Source organism: Gordionus sp. m RMFG-2023, chromosome 5 (genome assembly GCF_954871325.1).
Source record: "Gordionus sp. m RMFG-2023 chromosome 5, tfGorSpeb1-WG-v2, whole genome shotgun sequence".
In the NCBI taxonomy this organism is placed as follows: Eukaryota; Metazoa; Nematomorpha; class Gordioida; order Chordodea; family Parachordodidae; genus Gordionus; species Gordionus sp. m RMFG-2023.
Window position 1 is genome coordinate 20,736,351 of NC_088779.1, and position 20,728 is coordinate 20,757,078.

Genomic DNA, 20,728 nt, shown 5'->3' on the forward strand with positions numbered 1-20,728 from the left:
TAATTGGTCTTACCAAAAATAATTTAAAATTGATATCTTTATTGGTTCTTAAATGATTGTCACAATATAAATAGGGATTTTTTTTGGTTCAGATAACACTACATCAATTTTCTTATTATTATTTGGGAATTTCATATTAAAAAAACAACAAGATTTGAATGTCTAAAAGTTTCATTTGTCAAATCTTTCTGGAGAGCCGATATATAAAAAATAAATAAAAAGAAAATAGTTAAATTTTCGCTTACAATATTTATTTATTATAAAAATTTCCAGGTTAATTTCCTACAATCTGAAATTAAGAAGTAAATTTTAAAAATAAAACCATCAAGAAAATTTTAAATGAATGAAAATACATTCAAACAATATTTATTTCTATTTTTTTCTTTGAACCAACACGCAATCTTTAGAAACGATATTTTTCTTCTATTTTAAATTTCCGAGGAATTCGCTTTTCTGTCTCTATCTGGCGTACCATTTTTTAACATGAGATCTGGGAAATGTTTTGACCAGCGAGCACAATTCGTAAGTGTATCGAACGCAATCGTAATCTGGCCCGCGAATATTATTAAGGGTGGAAGAGATATTGGATACGTTTCCGGCGTAAGCCGAATAAAGAGAGCTTACAACTGATTCGAATGGAGCTATGTAAGACTGACCCACGGTTCGTCGAAATTGAATCAAATGATGCAAGCGATCGGAGAGGGTAGAAGAGGTAGTTTGTTGTGACTGTGTAAAATAAAAGTTATACGTTTTACATTTTCGATGAATGATATTTTAAAAATTAATTTGGAGAAGTTGTATCTGTATACATTATTGCTTTTGAAAAGTATATCAACTTTGGAAAGGTAATAAAAAAAGTAATAAATTCCTATATTTTAAGGTTTTCCCGCTCTTTCAGTTTTGTTTTCCTATCTCATCAATCTTATAATTTAAATTAATAAAATTTCATAAAAAAAAATATGACAATAAAAATCCGCCAAATATATAATTTGTAGATTTTGCGGTAATAATATTTGCAGATTTGTAATGCTTAATGAATCAAGAATCTTTCATTCATTTGAGCAATAAAAGTATCCAAGAGGAGGATAAAAATGATTTTATTTTATAGCACTTAACGATGGTCTTGCTTTGATGCAAGTCGAAGTAGACAAATAGCTCTGCTTTTGACTCAACAATGACATTTAATTTTCTAAGTCATCTATATTTGCCCTAATTTACTTAAGCTCCAATATATTATTTATAGTCTCAATCAAATCGATGCGATTTTTTTCAAATACATTGCAAAAAATACTTGAGTAACTAAATAATTTGTAATACATTATAATATAAAAATAAAAATTTGATTTTAGCATTGTGTCCAATAATCTGTCTACTTCTGAAGAAATGTCTTTTTCAGATCATTTCTAATAGGCTCACTCTATGAAAGTAGCTTCATCTTGTTGAACAAGCTTTTTGTAATTTTTTTCTCCGTTCTGAGCAAGGAGTTTAAAATATAATCCTGTTTATTTTATTCTGTTTCTTGAAATATCTAAATATCATAGATATTTTTCAATGAAAACTTTTAATCAAAATAAATAAAATTATACCTACAATTTGATATCAATGGTAAAGAACATGAGTCAGAAATTGCCAAATTAAACGAACAACACAGTGCACATATAGCAGTCGTTAGACATTTCCTTTTTAAAAAGGCTGAAGCCCGGAAATTCTCACTCATTGCATGGGCTTTATGATACCCTTGTCAAGATGACTAGAAATCTGATTCTCACCAATGCTGGCAAAAAAAATAGTTTCAAATAATTTGGTGGGAAATTTTAAAATAGCAGATAAATATAATGCCAGAGAAATTTGAATTTGATATTAATTCATAGAATAAATTAGTAGCGCATTTATTTATGAGCTGTGAATGCGAAAATAATGTATATTAAAATATATATGTGGAAGGTAGAAATGATTATAAAATATAAATTAATAATCATAAAACAAAATAGCAATATTTTTGAAAAATATTTTAGCCAGCATCTGAATTATTTGGCTTGGGTGGATTCTTCTGCCACCACCCGTTAGTGCGTACGAGCCTAAGGAGGTCAGAATAAGGTTATATTAATTTTATTTAAGCATTCCTTAGACACTAATTCTAAAAGTTCCGAAATACCATATCCCTGTTTCACCCCTATGTAAATTTATCGTTATTCCTACTACTCCGGAAATTATATAGACATAAAAAATATATATGACAAAAATTTTTTTTTAAAAAAACTAGTATTGTCAAAGTCATTTAATTAAAATGCCAAAAAAATTGGGGAGGATATATTATATCCAGGATTAATTTTTTTTTTAAAAAACAAGTATTGTCAAAGTCATTTATTTAAAATGTCAAAAAAATGGGGAAGGATATATTATATCCAGGATTAATTTTAAAAAAAAACCGTATCGGAGAAATTGAGGGGGTAACTGCCAGCGGTGGATAAGAAGCGACAAAAGGTGTTACACAACTTCAAAGCTCTATGAGTAAGTTCAAAAAGGGCGGGTTCATCTAGGGTAGCCGAATGGATCATACCTAACACGAGTTTTCAATATTTTAATATTTAAAAATGCTATAATTGCTTATAAAAAACAAAGAAACCCCCATAGCTGTAATCAGCGTTTAGATTCTGGAAAGGTATTCTGAATATTTTTGATTTCGATTCTTAAATTTGACGGGGTTCCGGGTTTGATTCCAAGGTCTGTATAAGCAATCAAAAATTATGCAAATAATAAATAAACCCTACTCTATAAAATGAATCGCACATTACAATTATAAATTACTTGAGTTAAACCAGGTTCTGGCACCGGCTACCGATTTTAAATGAGTTCTGCTTCCTATAAATTTCTTAAAAATGGGTTCTAGCCTTGTTCTTAGATTTGTGCCCGTTCCGAAGGTTCCAGATTCTCGTTCCGGTTCTAAACTCTGGCTACAGGGTTAGCCGTTGTTTTCGAACAGATGCTCTTATTATGAGAGCATAAAATATGTAAACAACATTTTTTATATTCTGTTCCCATTCAATTCGAACATTATATAAAAAATAATTAAAAAATGCCAATCACCCATTTTTTGAACCGTTCTTTTGAATAAATTCTCATTTAAAATGAGCATTTTATAATAATACATTAAACTTATCATTTAATAATTAAAAGTCAGCGGAATATTAAATTAATTTATTTGCTTAAAATTGTGCATCAAATGATATTGCATAAAAGTATATAATAAATTAATCGAAATAGTTTTAAAAAATTAATTAACATTTAATACATATGAATTTTTTTATGGTTGTTTTAATAATTAATGGACGTCATTAAGCAAGGATGTATATATTCCTTCAATTTAATAGTTATTGTTCTTTTTTTCATCATTTATTTTAAAAAATACTATAAAAAGTAAGTATTCCTCAATAAAATATGTTCCTTCAAAGTTTCAAATAATTATGCACATGCGATTTACATTTTTAATTAATATTTTTCATATCAATGAATTTGATGGTCTATTTATAAAATAAAATTACTCATTCTTTTTAACCTCGTTCACTAAAAGATTTTTTTCTATATTATACTTTACGAATCTTATAAGACAAAATAATCCTCGTAAAAAATAAGGATATCTGAGTTTTCCTTTTGTATAAAAAAATCACATTTTTCTTTTTATTCAAAATAAGTTTATAGAAATTAAAGATTATTGTAAATAATTTTTTTTTTGAATAAAATGCTCGTTTTAAATGAGAATTTGTTCGAAAGAACGGTAAAAATAGATTAACATTTTTTAAATATATCTTTACATGATGTTCAAAATGAATGAGAAGAAAAATAAAAAATATTTATGTACTTTGTGCTCTCATAATAAGAGTTCCTGTTCAAAAACAACGGCAAACCCTGTGTATTAGTATTATTTTCTAAAAAAGGCACTTTATACTATTTAACTTTGTAATATTATTTGCAGGAGTAATATATCCATAAATATTTGGAAGCAAAACAAATGTAGGAACCGAAAATCCCTCTCTTGAAATTTATAGAAACGGGAACCTATTTACCTAAACCGATTCTAGCAAAAGTGCAACTAATTTATTAAATTTTCGAAATTATATTTATTTATAAAATTTGCATTTAATATAACTGCGCTAAATTAATTAACTGGAATCAGATCCTCCATGTCCAAAGAAAAAACCAATAGAAAACTTTCTTGGACCCAGGTTACAAACTCTGATATAAATTTATTCCTAGATGCGATGTAGAGGATTCAAAGAAGTCGCCGTAAACTAGTATAAATCAGGGTTATGCATATGACCGGTCAAATAGGAATCAGTCTGTTTTAAGACAATATTAACTTTATTTTGTATATAATAGTAAAAAATGAATTTATGCAATATTAAATTATATTTTTCGAAATTCTATAATTTATGTTTCGCTCTCCATGACAGAGTCTTGTTCCAATTTATATTCATTATCATTTTCTTTAATATTTTTATGATATACTCTTACCATTTTCTGGTTATAAGATCTTCAATCGATTTCTTTCCTAATATCACCCCAAACAGACCAATTTCTTTCTGAAAAAGAAGTATAACTTGGAAAGATATTAATTTGACACTTCTCATAATGTTCAATCAACAACTTGAACCTGAAATCGGATTGTTTTTTATGAAAGTTACTGCTTTCCACTATTAAATATACACTTCTTTTGCTTTTGAAATTTATGATATCACTAAAATTAGATAATCATCACCTTGTAAAATGATTAATTCTTGTAATATATCACATGCTTCATCAAACGCACTAACAGTAAGATGCTTTCCTTATATTGGGGATCCAATAAATAATCAGCTGTGTGAGCTCATGTATTTGGATTGTTTTTCCTATATAAACGTATCTTTAATTTTTGTATCTTCAGGTGGGAAAATTATAAAAGCATGATTGAATTATGTGTTCTCCAAATTAAGCATGTTTTTTACGTGGGCCATATATTTATCCCTTTTCATAAAAAAATAAGACAGCTAAATGTTAATGAATATAATTTTAAATTTTTCATCCGAAACATTTCTTCATTTAATATATTATTGGTAATTTCTTTTGAACAAATATCCAACTTCTTCAACAGCTGCTTTCAGAGTTTTCTTATTTGCTCCTTACATTTTATTGAAGATGCCCATCTTGTTTGTATAATTGTACATAATTTAATATAAATAGGCAATTAGTAATTATCAACCATGCATTAGCAAAATTAATATATTTATTTATATATTGAGATCCAATCAAATTAATAATGGGAAAAATCCTTTAATTTTTTTATTTCAAAAATAAAATTATAATTTTAATTATAATTATAAAAATTTTATATTATATCCGGAGCGCTAACAATACTAATTTTAGATCGAATCTATGCCTTGATAATACAATATTTTTAAATAAATTGTAACCTTATTAGATTGATAAACATGCCTTAAATGTATATTAGTTAATTTATTCAATATATTTATTCATCAATAACATTTTAGAGTATTTGACCATATTTGACAAGGTCAAATACTCCTTCGTTCAATTGACCGACTTGCCAACCCTGGTATATACAAATTTTTAAAAAATAGCTGTCTTTCTTGCTTTTTTTTAGAAAATATCTTCGCGATTGTGTAAAATATTGATTTCAAAATCGGGCAAACTACTGATAATAATTTCTTAAGTTATTAATTATACTATGTATCAATTCATACCCGGTTCCTATCTAGTACAACATTAACAATTCTAAAATCATGACAAATATATTTTTTAAAAAAAATAAAATTACAGTTTTTTATAAAAATAACTGTCTTTCTTGCTTTTTTTTTTAGAAATTATCTTCGCGATTGTGTCAAATATTGATTTCAAAATCGGGCAAACTACTGATAACAATTTCTTAAGTTATTAATTATACTATGTATCAATTCATACCCGGTTCCTATCTAGTACAACATCAAAAATTCTAAAATCATGACAAATATATTTTTAAAAAAAATAAAATTACAGTTCAAGGCTTCCAAGTGGGCTCTGTGAACCCCGTCCACGTCCAACAATGGGTTTCGGGATTCAGTAACGTTGGCATGACTAATATAATAATATATAAATAAAATATTCTATTCTATGATATTCATAAAACGTTTTGTCAAAATTTTCGGTAAACAAATTGTAGTATCAATTTTAAAAGCTTAAAGAAAATAAATAAAAAATATTTCACCTATTAAAGACCTGATGTTATATTTTCTTCCTATTCTTCTTTTTTTGGCCTGATTTAAATATCACAATTGTAAAATGAATTTTAAAAATGGTAAGACTTAAGTACGCGCTTTCGGAAACTGCTCCTTATCAAAATAGCGTTAATTTAATAATATTAATATAGAATCGTGTTTAGCTTATCAAGATGTTAGAAAATACTTCTTTAAATTTAAAAAAAAACTGGTAACATGATGAAATTTTAGAAAGGAATACTTACATGGCTAAAATACGAGCTATTTTTAAATTAAAAAACAAACGCAGAATCATATTTAGCTCATTACAAGGACTCAGAAAATGTTTACATTAAATTTTAAAATTGTTTATTAGTGGGCTTTTGAAAAAAGACTTTTTTTAAAACCAAACTAAGTATCCGTACACGGCCCCTATTAAAAAGGTTCTAATTTTAAAAGTTAGCTCTTTGAGGAGATTCAGAAAATGATAGTATTAATTTTTTTTAAATTTAATTATCTAAAATAATTTTTTTTTTGACTAAACTACGCGCTATCGATAAATATGCACTATTTTTAAAACAAAATCATGAAAGCTGTGTCAACCGTAACTTTAATATCCAATAAATACATTAAAATAAATATATATGTCATTTTATTTAAGAATTCAATCCAAAATTTATAACTCAACAGGGAAAGAATTTTTAAGAAGAGAAAAAAAACCAATAATGAATAAAAATGCATTTTTATCCTATCTTTTATATTAGGAAAATCACTTACAATAAAAAAAATAAATAAAAGATGCAGATATGGCGCCGATTACAATTTATTTTAAAATTAATAACTCGTATAATACCAACTAATTTAATAAGAAACAACCCGAATATACTAATATAATAATGAAACATCCGAATATTTTTAAAATTAGGGGTGGGCTGGACCTGGGTTTGAATTTTTTTATCAGCAGAGCGTAGGGTCTCCCCTAATGTTAAATTGTCCGGCGACCAACTCGCGTCCAAATTCCGATTTAGGGTGAAATTTGATCCCAGAAAAAAAAATATTTTTTCTGCATCATTCATATTCGAACTCGCACCTCCTCGCTATGGAGGCAAAGGTTATGTCTATACAGTCCCATGCATATTAAAAAATATGATCGGAATATATTTTTTATATATGAAACAAATGGATTTTTTTTATTGGCTTACTTTTCTCCAGTATTATTGGATTATTTTTTACCGAATGAATTTTTATTAAATCCTTTTTTTATATAATAATCTTGCTTAATAACATCTGTTTAATTTTCATTTTATTAAAATATCTCTTGCCTCCATATTTGTTTTTATTAATTTTAATGGTGGATTAATCAGATCCAGGCCCATGTAAACGGAGGGGGGGGGGAGCAGGGCAGCCTTATGTAAATAAAAATTGCAAGGCTCTGATAATATACCCTTTATTGATGATGGATGAATTAGAAGTTTGTCCAAGGTATGCAAAAACTTAACTTTATTTTGATGATAGGTGGTTCCTAAATTTCCTATTATTTAAAAAAAAGGTTAATAAAGTATGAGTACCTTCAATATGAACAAATAATTGTGTAGAACAATAATATAATAAATCGTCATCAAGCTATGCACTCTTAAAAAAGGTACAAAACCATCATCAAACAATTTTTTACAAATATGGAGGTAAAAATATTCAAAAAGTCAAATATCAGATTCATCATCAAACAAAAGGGAAATCTCTGTTTGGCCCGTCAATTTTTCCGGGTTAACTACTAGTTACAGTAGAGTCTCGTTATTGTGAATCAGAGCCCTGCACCGAACCTGTTTTCTTAGGGGCCCGATCCCCAAAAATTCTTACAAGGTCTTAGTCATACGTCACCCAATTTTTTTAAGTTTCCGCCTAGTCAAACCCAAAAATAAAAAATTAAGTCTGGTCGACCAAGATCTGTCCTATTTTTATTTAAAATTGTAAAATATTAATTTCTTATGAAAACCAACAAATATATATATGAAAAATGCAATGAACTTTAATAAGCTAAAGATGCTTTAAAATATAAATGCATTTATTAAAATATAAACAATCGATATGATTATTTTTTTATAATTAATTTCTATAGCTAAGACAATACCAAAAACTTTCTAGCGTTTGAGAGTTGGGGGAATTGAGCGTTTGGCAGTCATTTAAAAAAAAAATTAAAACTAGAAATATAGTCATAATACATGGTATAGTGTTGAATGTTATTGATTTTTTATGTGTTGTTTTACTAAAATAATAGATAGAGTTGTAATTTTATCCTTCTATTTAATTTGATGTTTACGAGTAACGTCTGTGGCCTAGTAGGTTCAGTGCGTGCATCACAATCGGATCTGGGTTCGAGTTTTATTCTAAAGTCAACTAGGTGGCTTCGTCCTTTTGATATATATCCGACTCCACTATGTGATTCCGTTAATATATATTCAAAAAATTAATGGATCCTAATGCATTTTAACAAATTCTGGTCTTGGTTTAGCAAGTGGAATAACGTCGTATATATCATTACTCCATAATACAGGATAGTTTTATATATTGTTATATCTATTAATTTAAAAACCTGGGAATTATTCGAGGAATTAATACAAGTAGATGATATAAATTATTAATGTTAAAAGCTCGAAATTTCCAAATTTTTCGATATGATATTTTGTAACTCTCGATTTTTGATTTGCTATCTTTTAATTTTATGCACTAGACAGCTCTGGTATGGTCTTTTTTATCTTCTTCAAAATATATAAATTGAAAAAAAATATGCCATCCCGCGAGGGAAAGAACCTTATGGCCAATATGCTTTTTAAGTCAAATGCATTAACAATTACGCCATTTCCTAGTATTTGAAAGTCGATCAAACTCAAAATATTAATGAGTAAAATTAAAATAGTTTTAAATTAATGGAGGCATAGCAAATCCATGAACGGACGGGTTGACATTTTTTATAAGCAATAGGCGGGCAGGCTGATGCAAAAATAATGCAGAACTTATTGTATATAATTTAGAGATCTGCAAAGTTAACAATCGTGTTCGGGCCGGTCCTAATATTTAAAAAAAAATCGGGCCGGGTGGGGTCGGACCTTGGAAATTTTTTTAAATATATCTAAATTTATCATTTTTATATTGAATTTTCTATGTAAAAAAATATTTGATTTTTTTATTGACTAAACGACATATAACATATGTCTTTTATTTTGAGTAATTATAAAAATTAATTTCTATATTTAAATAAATTCTGGCCGGGCCGGGTCGTTGAATTTTTTAAAAAGATATAGGGTTCGGGCCGGGTCGGTAAAACTTTTTTAAAAAATTTCAGGACGGGCTTGAAAAATTAGGCCCGATGCAGATTACTAATATAATATATCGTATATTTCTATATACATATATATCCTACTTAATAATGTTCTATAATTGAGATTATTCATAAAAATCAAGACTATACACTATCTTTTCGCAAACAAAATATGTTCTATACTTGTCGGCATGAGTAGACTCAGATGTGGGAAGGCGGTGGCGAAATCGAATCCAACGCGATTCTATGACGTCGTATTTGAGATGAAAGAGCAAACCCTTGGCGAATACTAGCATCCTGTGCAAGGCAGGGCATATACCTCTGTACAAGGTGCGAGACAATCGGGATCTGACTATATCGCCGTTTAAGAGGTTTGTAGATAAACCATCAGATTTATTGTTATGAGTGCGATTAGATGAACGCTAGTAAAAGAGAACAGTAAGGTAGTGTTGTTAATTAGTTGGTTGTGTAAAACCCAAATCCAGGGCTTGGGTCTAAAAATCGGCTAAACCAGCTCTGAGCACGAACCCCGAGCACAGACCAGGAACAAAAACGTTGTTTTTTATTGAACTTAGGAAAGTATATATGATTAATATATATATCAATCGAGAGCTAATCAAGAGATCTATTTATTAGGAGGACAAGCGTTTCCTCTTGATGGGCTAATCTAAGGCTTGGGGGGCCAGAAATATTTTTATCACAACAGAATAATAATATGGGTAACAAATAAAAGGTGTTTTAATTATATCTTGACTGATCATAATTATTATTCGAAGTGGGCGGTTCTAGGTCTTGAGGGGTCAGGAATATTTTTAACAACGCAAAATATTGATACGGCCATCAAATAAAAGTTAATTTAATTATATTTTGAATATAATCATAATTATTATTCTGTGGGCGGATCGTTTTGAGGGTCAGGAATATTTTTATCAACTCAAAATATTGATATGGGTGTCAAATAAAAGGTAATTTTATTATATCTTAAACTAAATTATTATTCCAAGTGGACGGGTCTAGGTCTTTGGGGGCTGAAATATTTTTATCATCACAATTTATTAATATGGGTAGTGATGTTAATTGACTAACTAGTAGTTATTGAAAAATATAATTTGAATTTCGCCACTATTCATCACGACATGAAATATCTAAAAGTTTCATAACACATATAATAAAAGAAGAAAATAGAAAAAAAATAACCTAAAAAAATAAGTTTTAATATTTTTATTTATAGTTATAAAAAATACGAATCGAATCGAATAATTGTATTATTCGTATTCGATTCGTCAAATATTCGATTCAATTCTAAAATTTTATTTAACCGTAAATTAAAAAAGATAGCATTTATAAAATTTAACTATGGATAAAATACAAACAAATTTTATTAGTAAGATAATATTGATACTAGGGATGTACCGATATTTTATATCGGATCGGATCGGGCCGATATTTGGCTCATTTTAAAATATCGGTTATCGGCAAATATTATAAAATTTTCCGATCCGATATAAAATGGCGCTTTTAACAAAATTTAAAAAAAGTTATATCTAAAAAATCATTTATTTTTATAAATAAAATCGAAATACATTTTTATGTTTAATTTTTTTAATAGAAATAATTAGTTAATAAACATTCTGCAATATAGTTATTTTTTTTCGCATTCTGTTTAAAAAAGTGTTTATTAATCTCTTCAGTATCTGTTTTTAGTGATGCTAGTGATATTAACAGTCCCCATCACCGCCGACATATCTCTGATATAAAAAGAAATCTTCGATATATTAATTTTAAATATTAATTTCAAATTTCATAATATATTTTTTTATTACTAATTATGTATAATGTTATTACTTATTATATAAATAATAGCAATTGAATTGAATATAAACTATAACTGACAATTATAATATATTTAAATGACATATGTTATGGTTTAGTAAAATTATAGATGTTGTACTAATAAAAAGTATATTAAAAATTAAAACCGGTATCTTTGCAGAATACAAAATTAGATATGATATCGGATCGGTTATCGGCCGATATCAATTTAATATCTGAAATATCGGATCGGATCGGATCGGCCTCCAAAAAGTGGTATCGGTACACCCCTAATAGATACATATATAGTATATTTATATATAATGTAGAAAAATCAATATAATATTCATATCATGTAGAAGACAAATATATCAAAAACAAATTTTTTAAACACAAAGTTTTTGCAAAAAGTCAAATTTATGATTTCTTCATGATCAAACAAAGGAGAAATATCTGGTTCGCATGTCATTCTTGACGGGATAGCTACTAGTTATTTATAATTGTATATGTATTATAAATTACAAATAAATAAATACTTTCTTAGTCCATCATAATTTTCGGAAATTATTTTGTAATATTAATTATCGAATAAAAACAGCCGTTAACAACATTTAGAAATATAAAATGTTTCTTCATTATTCCACTAAGAAATTTTATTAAATAGGAATAATTGCAAATAATTCCTATTAATAATATATGATTATTTTTCGATATTTATAAATATAAATTATTTTAATGGAATAATCTTGAATAATTCGATCGAATAATAGATAAAAAATTATTCGACGAATAATATATTTTCCTTATTAGACCCCCCAAGCCCTATCGAGAGGGAATGCTTGTTCTCCTAATGAATAAATCTTATATACTTTCCTAAGTTCAACAAAAAACAACTAAAAAATAAATGGGTTTTTGTGCCGGGTCTGAACCCCGAGTCTGTGCTCAGGGTTAGTGTACAGAGCAGGCCTAAGAACAAAATTAGGTCGCAAATTTTACGAAACAACACTAAGTGAGCATATCATAAAAAAATGTTATTTCTGATAATACTATTAGAGAAATATCAAAAATGATATGAGCATATTATATATTTTTTAAATAGATTTACAGCTAAATATTGGAAGAGGCCGATCCGATAATTAGTTATTCAATTTTTAATAAATAAATTTTTTTTATTACAATTAGGGAATCAATATAAACCATCTGGTGGTGGAGACATGTTAAAAAAATTAGTGAGCGCATCACATCATATTAAATGAGAAACATTATATATATATTACCTTTGAGGTATTAACAAGAGAAGCGAATCGAGATCTAGCGTCAAGCCAGGCCTGAGCTAATTCGTTCTCGACGTAATGAGCGTGCAGTAGGTGGCGGAATATGAGTTGATACCTGCGCAAAGAGGCTCGATCTACTACCAAGCTAAGGGGCCATTCCACTATGAAATCAAGATTGACTACTTCAGCACCAGTTAATTGGTTATATTCCTCTGTAACTTTATCTTCATTTTTCTTATCTTTTATTTAAAAAAAGATAACTTATTATATAAGTGTAATTATCATATTAAGGGTTAAATTTTTTCCTCTTCTATTTATACCAGGGCTCAGGAATAAAGGTATTTTTGTGTCGTTGTTCTGTTTCAAGTTTCGGAACGATAATCTAATTTTATTACTATACAATTTTTATCCATTAAATTTTTTTCCTTATAATTAGGGGTGTAGGTGTACCGATACCACTTTCTGGAGGCCGATCCGATCTGATATTAAATTGATATCGGCCGATTACTGATCCGATATCATTTTAATTTTGTATCCTGTAAAGATACCAATGGTTTTAATTTTTAATATACTTTTTATTAGTATAACATCTATAATTTAACTATACCATAACATATGTCATTTAATTATATTATAATAATCAGTTATAGTTTATAATCATTTCAATTGCAATTCTGGATATAAAATATTTTTATTGATAAATCACTTATTTATATAATAAGTAATAAGTAATAGACAAATATATTATGAAATTTGAAATAAATATTTAAAATTATTATATCGAAGATTTCTTTTTAGAAATACCAAAATTTCCAATTTATCAGAGATCAGTCTGCGACGATGGGGACTGTCAATTTCACTAAAAACAGATTCTGAAGAGATTATCGCACACTTTTATAAACAGAATGGGCAAAAAAAAAATAATAATATGGCAGAATATTTATTAATTAATTATTATTATTAAAAAATTAAACATATAAATGAATTTAGATTTTATGGTTTTTTGGATATAATTTTTTTTTTAAATTTATAATATTTTATTTTTGTTAAAAAAGCCATTTTTTATCAGATCAAATCGGAAAATTTTATTAAAAATGGGTGAAATATCGGCCAGATCCGATAAAAATATCGGTACATCTCTACTTATATAGGACTAAAGATTTACCGGTATTTTATTGGATCGGACTGATATATCACCCAGTTTAAATATCGGTTATCGGCCAATATTATAAAATTTTCCTATCCGATCCGATATAAAATGGCGTCTTTAACAAAAATAAAATTATAAAATTTTTAAAAAAGTTATATCTAAAATCATTTATTTATAAATAAAATCTAAATCCATTTTTATGTATATTTTTTTAATAATAATAATTAAATATTCTGCCATATTGTTATTTTTTTTGCGCATTCGGTTTATAAAAGTGTGCGATAATCTCTTCATAATCAGTTTTTAGTGAAGCTGGTGATATTGACAGTTACCATCGCCGCAGACTGACCTCTGATAAATTGGAAATTTTGGTATTTCTATAAAGAAATCTTCAATATATTATGTTAAATATTATTTCAAATATTTATTTCAAATTCATATATATGTATAATGTATTACTTATTATATAAAAGTGATTTAACAATATAAAAATTTTATATAATTTTAGAATTGCAATTGAATTGAATATAAATTATGACTGATCATTATAATATATATAAATGACATAAGTTATGGTATAGTTAAATTATAGATGTTATACTAATAAAAAGTATATATTAAAAATTAAAACCATTGGTATCTTTACAGAATACAAAATTAAAATGATATCGGATCGGTAATCGGCCGATATCAATTTAATATCAGATCGAATCGGCCTCCAAAAAGTGGTATCGGTACACCCCTATATAGGACAATTATCAGATATATGTATTAATTAAGGTGAGTTGAACAAATTTAAAAAAAACTTTTATGGACTAGGTCTTGCAAATTTTTGGGCTGGACCAGACAACTTTATCATAATTCAGGCTTTGCAAACTTTAATTGATATCCCTATAACCATTATAAATTTTATAATTACACAATGATTGTTTTTAAAATGTTCCGGAACTGGTCAGGTAATATTCCCAGAATTATCATTCTATAATTTTTACTAAGTTCCATTCCCAGACTGTTTGGCTTATGTCCCAGATTTATGCACATTAAAAACAACATGGTATAGTTTTAAAACCTCATAAGGTTAACCAGGTCAATAGTCATGATGTTTTTGTGATTCACAAATTTTTTTAATTGAAATATATGCAGCAAATAATTTGAAACCCAAAATTGCAGGCAAATAATCTTGTTGCTGAGGAGCTGACATGAGGCACCTCACTTGAGACAAAAGACCGTCGGGACACAAGGTCAAGCGTAGATTTTCTTTGAGGGGGTCTAAATTAGCCGAGCTAGTTCTGAGCGATATTTCCAGCAGCGATTCCAACCTAAAGGGAAGAACTTGGTCAGCCGATTTGCGGAGTTCTGGCATGGCAGTATCCATAAAATGAATCAGATAATCGCCTCGCTCCACAAAAAAGTAATTTTTGATGGAATGCAGAAGGGAAATAAGATTGAACGGGTTTGATAATAATGGCATGCTAAGGGGAGATCTGTGTTAAAATCATAAAACTCAGAATGATCATAAAGATGCTTTAAAAAAATTGATTTCAGTTGACTCTGGTGTGTATCCTGGTTTTAAAAAAAATTACAATGATTATTTAGTAGTTTTTTTTTAAATATTGATTTCAATAAAATGATTCAAATTGAATTTTAATGGCTCACCATTTTTGTAGTGTGATTAATGTAATCATTTCACAAATTTGGCCAGAGTAAATAATAAAAAAATATTTGAATGATTTTTAATATTTAAACAGCTTTATTATAAAATAAAAATGTCTGATAACTATTTATTATTTTTCCATGCTCAAAAATGGGCTTAAATCAATTTATCAAATGTTTAACACTCATCTAATATTTTGTAATAAGTAGAATAGAAACAAACATTTAGAATTATCAGTTATTGCTAAATATCAAAACTTAATGCATAAAAAATGGATAAGAATAAAATAAAGATTTGGAATTTGAGATATATTTCCTAATTTGGACTAGGTCTGGGCTTAAAGTTTAATTTACCACCAAATGAGCTTACTTGTTAAAAAATCAAATATTTTTTTATTATTATCCCTCCCCAATATTTACCTTGTGGGTAATAAAACTGCATTTATAAGTGGTCCTCCTTGCAAGAGCAAATCTAATAAACATTTTCCAGTTGTCAAAAATCGGTGTTCTATTTTGGAAGGCAGAGTATCATTTTCTATGTCATTAGATGTTAACTTGTCAGTCTCTTCATAGGAAGTCCAATCAAATTTGGTGCAGGTATATATATCTTCACATGTTTCTTCTGAGATAATCTCAATATATCTTGGGTTGGAACAATCTCGTAATATATTAATATATTTGCCTGTTTTATGGATTTGATCAGAATATTTTTGCAAGAAAGAAGGAATTTTGGCCTGAATTAGGGTAAAATTTTTATCATATGGAGTTATAGTAGTTGAATCAAAGGGCAAAAACGATTTTTTGTTCTCTTTTATGAAAAATTCTTTATAAGGATCAAGAATTGTACCCTCGAACATCCAGTAATTTAATATTCGAAAATATGGAATTGAAATATCATAAAATAATTGTTTGCAAAATATTGAATCTTTGAGTGAAGGGTATAAGTTTTGGGAAGTATACAAAACATTTAATATGTCACATGATCTTTTTTTGGTTTTATCAATCCTTTTTAATATGTTTAAAATTATATCAAAGGCATCAATGAATGCTTGAACAAGTAACCATAATTTATTAATATCCAATGAATTTAAACAATTCTCAAGTTGCGTAGTAAATATCAAAAAATGATCCATTATAATTTTAAGTTTTATATTAAGAATGTTGGTAACTATTCCTTTAGAGTAATTATAAAGGTTTTTGTCAATATTATTTGCTATATATGAAAAACAAATGATGATATGAAAAAATTTTGAGCATAACAGTTTTAGAGATTCATCTTTAACTTTAATATATTTAAAATTATCATCATTTAAGTTAATTTTTAGTATAATACCTTGGAAACCTTGAAAACATTTAATCATATCATAAATGACATGTTTCTCATACTGAGTATTAAAATTATTAGATATATTTAATAAATTATCTGTGTCAGCAAAATTTAATGTTATATATTTTCTTCTGTTAAATTCTGCAATATGCTGTGATAATATAATTTTGTCTGATTTAAAAGATGAAGAAATTGATTGTGATCTTTCATTCATGTTTTGATAAGAATCCATTTGTGAATAATGAGATTTGTTTGTGGAATTTTCAATAATGAATTGTTTTACCTCTTTATCTTTTAAAATTTTTCCAATCAAATACAATATTGATCCGGTATATTCAATAGAACTATTTTTATGAATATATTTATAGTGTTCAATGAACTCCTTTTTATATTTAATATGTTCACATATATCTGCTAAGGATAAAGTATATTTTTGATATTCTGAATAATTTTTCAATAATTCTAAATAACTAACTATTTGAATCTGATTTGGATTGATGTTAAATAGATCTATTAATTTTTTAGCATGGTGAACTTTCTCGGAATCGTTATCATTCATTGAAAAAATTAAAATAACTTTAAATTATATAACGCGCGATCGAATGTCATAAATGATTGATATAAATAATTTATGAGAGATGTTCTAAAATGATATACCACTTATTTTTGATTTAGACAATAATTTCATGAATAATATTATGAATTTTAATAATAAATAATTTTAGAAAAACTCAAATATAATTTCCATATATAGTTTTTTATATTAGAAGTTCATATAAAAAGATTAATATAAAAAGATTATAGTCATTTTCAATATCCCTGGCTAATAGTTATATCGATATATATAATATCTAGACAAACCTACGAGACATTGAAATTTCAAAAATATTGCGAATACCATTAGATACATAAATTTAGTAATGCGCTACTTTAACTTGAATAATTAAATATAAAAAATTTTTAATTTCTGATTGTAAATTCAAAAATATTTTCTATAAGCCAGGTTTAAATCAACCAACAAAGTTAATCTTTTGAATCGCGATAGAACATATACTAAATATATGCAATTTATGCTTTTTAGATATACAGTGTATATGTGATTTGTTGTAAAAGATGGTTGTAAAAGATGTCCATATCTTTGTATTAACTTTCTTATAAAATTGTTTGACATACTCTAATTATTATAAAAATAATATATTGGTAACATTCTAAATAAAAGTAATTACAGCAAGTTAAACAATCTTTGTTACAAATATATATGGAAATGTTTTACTACAAATCATATTTTTTACTTAAATATATGTTATGTTTTAAAATATATTCGACTTTGTCGCATTTTGAGAATTATATTATTGCTCTGCTCTTGTTATAAAATGAATAGTTTTGTTTGATTTTTTCTCAAATAGAATTATCTTTCATTCATTAACTTTATTATATGCCGCTGACTATACTAATTATTCAGATATAATTTTTAGAGAGCGGTAAAAAAGATGCTCGTTTTTATTTAAAGCCATATTAAAGTTTGCCCCATTTTATCACATTTAGAGAAACTGGTTGACAAATCAGCCCTATAGATAGAGTTGTTAAAAAGCTCAATTCGGGTCATTTTTAAAAACGACCCAATGAATTTTATATACACTCCTATCGTCGCGAATCTTCCAATATAATGTCATCCTCTCTTCTCCCTAGCTTGAGATTAAACGCCTCACAGAAGATATAGGCTACCTTACCAACCAAATCTGGTGGCATCGGCATAAACTCGCTCTCGCTATTTTCCATTAGTGCGTTTATATCCTATCTCCTGTCTTGCGAGCATCATACACACACTTACAAAACACCCTGACCGTTAGCTTCTGCGGGCAATTAATCTCTGGAAATCTCTCTCATTTGTCGATTCTATTTCATCAGCACTACAGAAGGATTGATATAAGCCTCTAGTTGGCAACTTCATTGCATACCTTATATCGAGGAACCATCCCGAGGGCCATTCTCTACTCTTCTATTCGAATTTTTCGAGGCTTTCTAATCGCGAAATCTTGGCCAACTCTTAAGCGTGTCACGCCATTGATCTTAGACTGAGTTGTAATATGGTGATACCCTATTTACTCTATGCCCTGTCAAACATAGATCAATTCCAAAGGCCATCACTCTTTGCACTGCAGTTGGCAGATTCATTATACATTCAAAATGGAACGATACTATTTCCAGGGCCTTGAAATCTGCTGGCATCCCGTTAACCTTCGAGCCCACTGGCCTCCACAATTAGAATTGTAAAAAGCCTGATGGCTCTATCATGAACCCTTGGAAGAGGGGGGAATTCCTAGCCTGATTTCTCATGCATCAATCCTCTTGCCCCTTCCGATATAAATAGGGATGCTCTACTGGACACCAAGATGAATAAACATCCTAAATATTCGCCATCGCTACCTGCCAACTATACAATCCTACCTTTAATCGTCACGATTTTAACATCGTTCGGCTCTCATGCCTTGATCTTAGAGCTAGGGCACCAGATCTCTGTTAGGACAGAGGATCCAAACGAGAAATACTACCTAAGGCATAGGTTGGCCCTAAACATAATAAAGTGCAATTATTTCAGCTTTATACTTTCAATGCCCGAAACTCCCTGATTGAACATCCTGTGCATAGAATAGGCTTAGTCTATTTTGCTCACAATTATAACGTTAGCGCTAAAAAGGAACTTGGATCTCAAGCGATAAAAGTTTTGGCTTACTTAAATTATTAATATTATTTTCAATTAAATTAATATTATACTAATTTATATTTATAATCCCTTATTTTAATTATGATTTGTGTTTCGTATTAATTATTTATATATTTATATTTCAAAAATAATTATCAATCTGTATTTTAATAAATCTGTAAATACAGAAGAAAGTTGGATGTTACACCAATGCTAAGTAATGATGATTATTCGAATAATATTTAATATTTACCTTATTAAGCCATACTATTTAATTTTATAAAACTACACGGTTCAGACTGAGATATGAAGTGGGGCTAGAGTTAGTCATTGTATATGAGGATTTTATTTAACCACTATATTACTTAGGATATAGGGGCAGTAGCCACTTTGATACAGGTTTGAATATGGTCTAGTAAAGGTTTTTCTGCATCAATCAAACATTATGAACCGCGTAGTTTAACAAAGGGTAGGGTGGAATAAATGATAATTTATAACATGTAAGCGAGTGGTCATGATTGAGATTCGTTATTTCTATTATTTTATATAGCTGGTATTATTAAAATTATTTTTGATTTTAATTATTTTTACATATAAAAGATGATAAAAATTATACTTTATAAATTTTTTTATTTCCTTAAATAAAAATCATACAAAAACAAAAGAAGTCATTTGGTCTATTTTCTAAAAAAAAAGGAAAAATTGGAAACTTAGATATTTTAGGATAAAAAATGATCACCCTATACTAACCTCTCGGTATCGTAGATATTTGCTAGAAGTTCAACTCGCTATATTTAGTGCTGTGACCGAAATTATTAAGAAATATTATATTAATTTATTTTTTAGGAATAAAAGGGGGAAAATTAGTAGTTGCACATTGGTAGTTGTAGTAATAAAATAGTGCAGTAGTTTTACGGTACTAGTAGTAAACTAGTGAAGTAGTTGACGGCGGTAGCAGTGAAAATAGTGAAGCAGTTGTACGTGGTAGTATTCACGGGGCAGTGGGATCAATGGGGGAAAGCGCAGGGGCTTGAGCCCCTGAACAATTTGAAGACCTTAAAATCGAATTTTTTTATACTACTAAAAAAAAAATAATTTTGGTTAATGTAGTTAAAGAAGGTATTTTTGGATAATGTTAGCTAAAAAAAATAATTTTATATTAATTTTGAAAATAATTTTAAAAATTTTAAATGAGCCACCTGAGATTGTAAAGGTTAACCCCCCCCCCCCCCGATATTGAGCTTAGTAATTAAATAGTTATACGG

At 27.8% G+C, this 20,728-nt stretch overlaps 1 protein-coding gene across 1 annotated transcript; it reads right to left on the minus strand.

Moving 5' to 3' along the window:
* Positions 1-210: 210 nt before the first annotated feature.
* On the minus strand, positions 211-16,391 carry LOC135929269 (gamma-tubulin complex component 2-like). Its single transcript, XM_065465774.1, has 7 exons — positions 15,853-16,391; positions 14,938-15,263; positions 12,633-12,868; positions 9,727-9,965; positions 6,029-6,108; positions 2,430-2,560; positions 211-726 (listed from the first exon to the last, which is right to left on the minus strand). Exons 1-7 carry the CDS (start codon positions 16,287-16,289, stop codon positions 460-462), a joined length of 1,716 nt encoding a protein of 571 aa, XP_065321846.1. The 5' UTR covers positions 16,290-16,391; the 3' UTR covers positions 211-459.
* Positions 16,392-20,728: the final 4,337 nt, after the last annotated feature.

Excerpts from the sequence above, each read along its gene's own strand:
- LOC135929269 (XM_065465774.1), bottom strand. The coding sequence starts at position 16,289 with ATGTTCGAGGGTACAATTCTTGATCCTTATAAAGAATTTTTCATAAAA. Across the intron at positions 6,109-9,726 it reads GAGTCTACTCATGCCGACAA|TCATGCCAACGTTACTGAAT; the intron begins GTATAGAACATA and ends TTATTATATTAG. Across the intron at positions 727-2,429 it reads CCCTCAATTTCTCCGATACG|TCACAACAAACTACCTCTTC; the intron begins GTTTTTTTTTAA and ends TATTTTACACAG.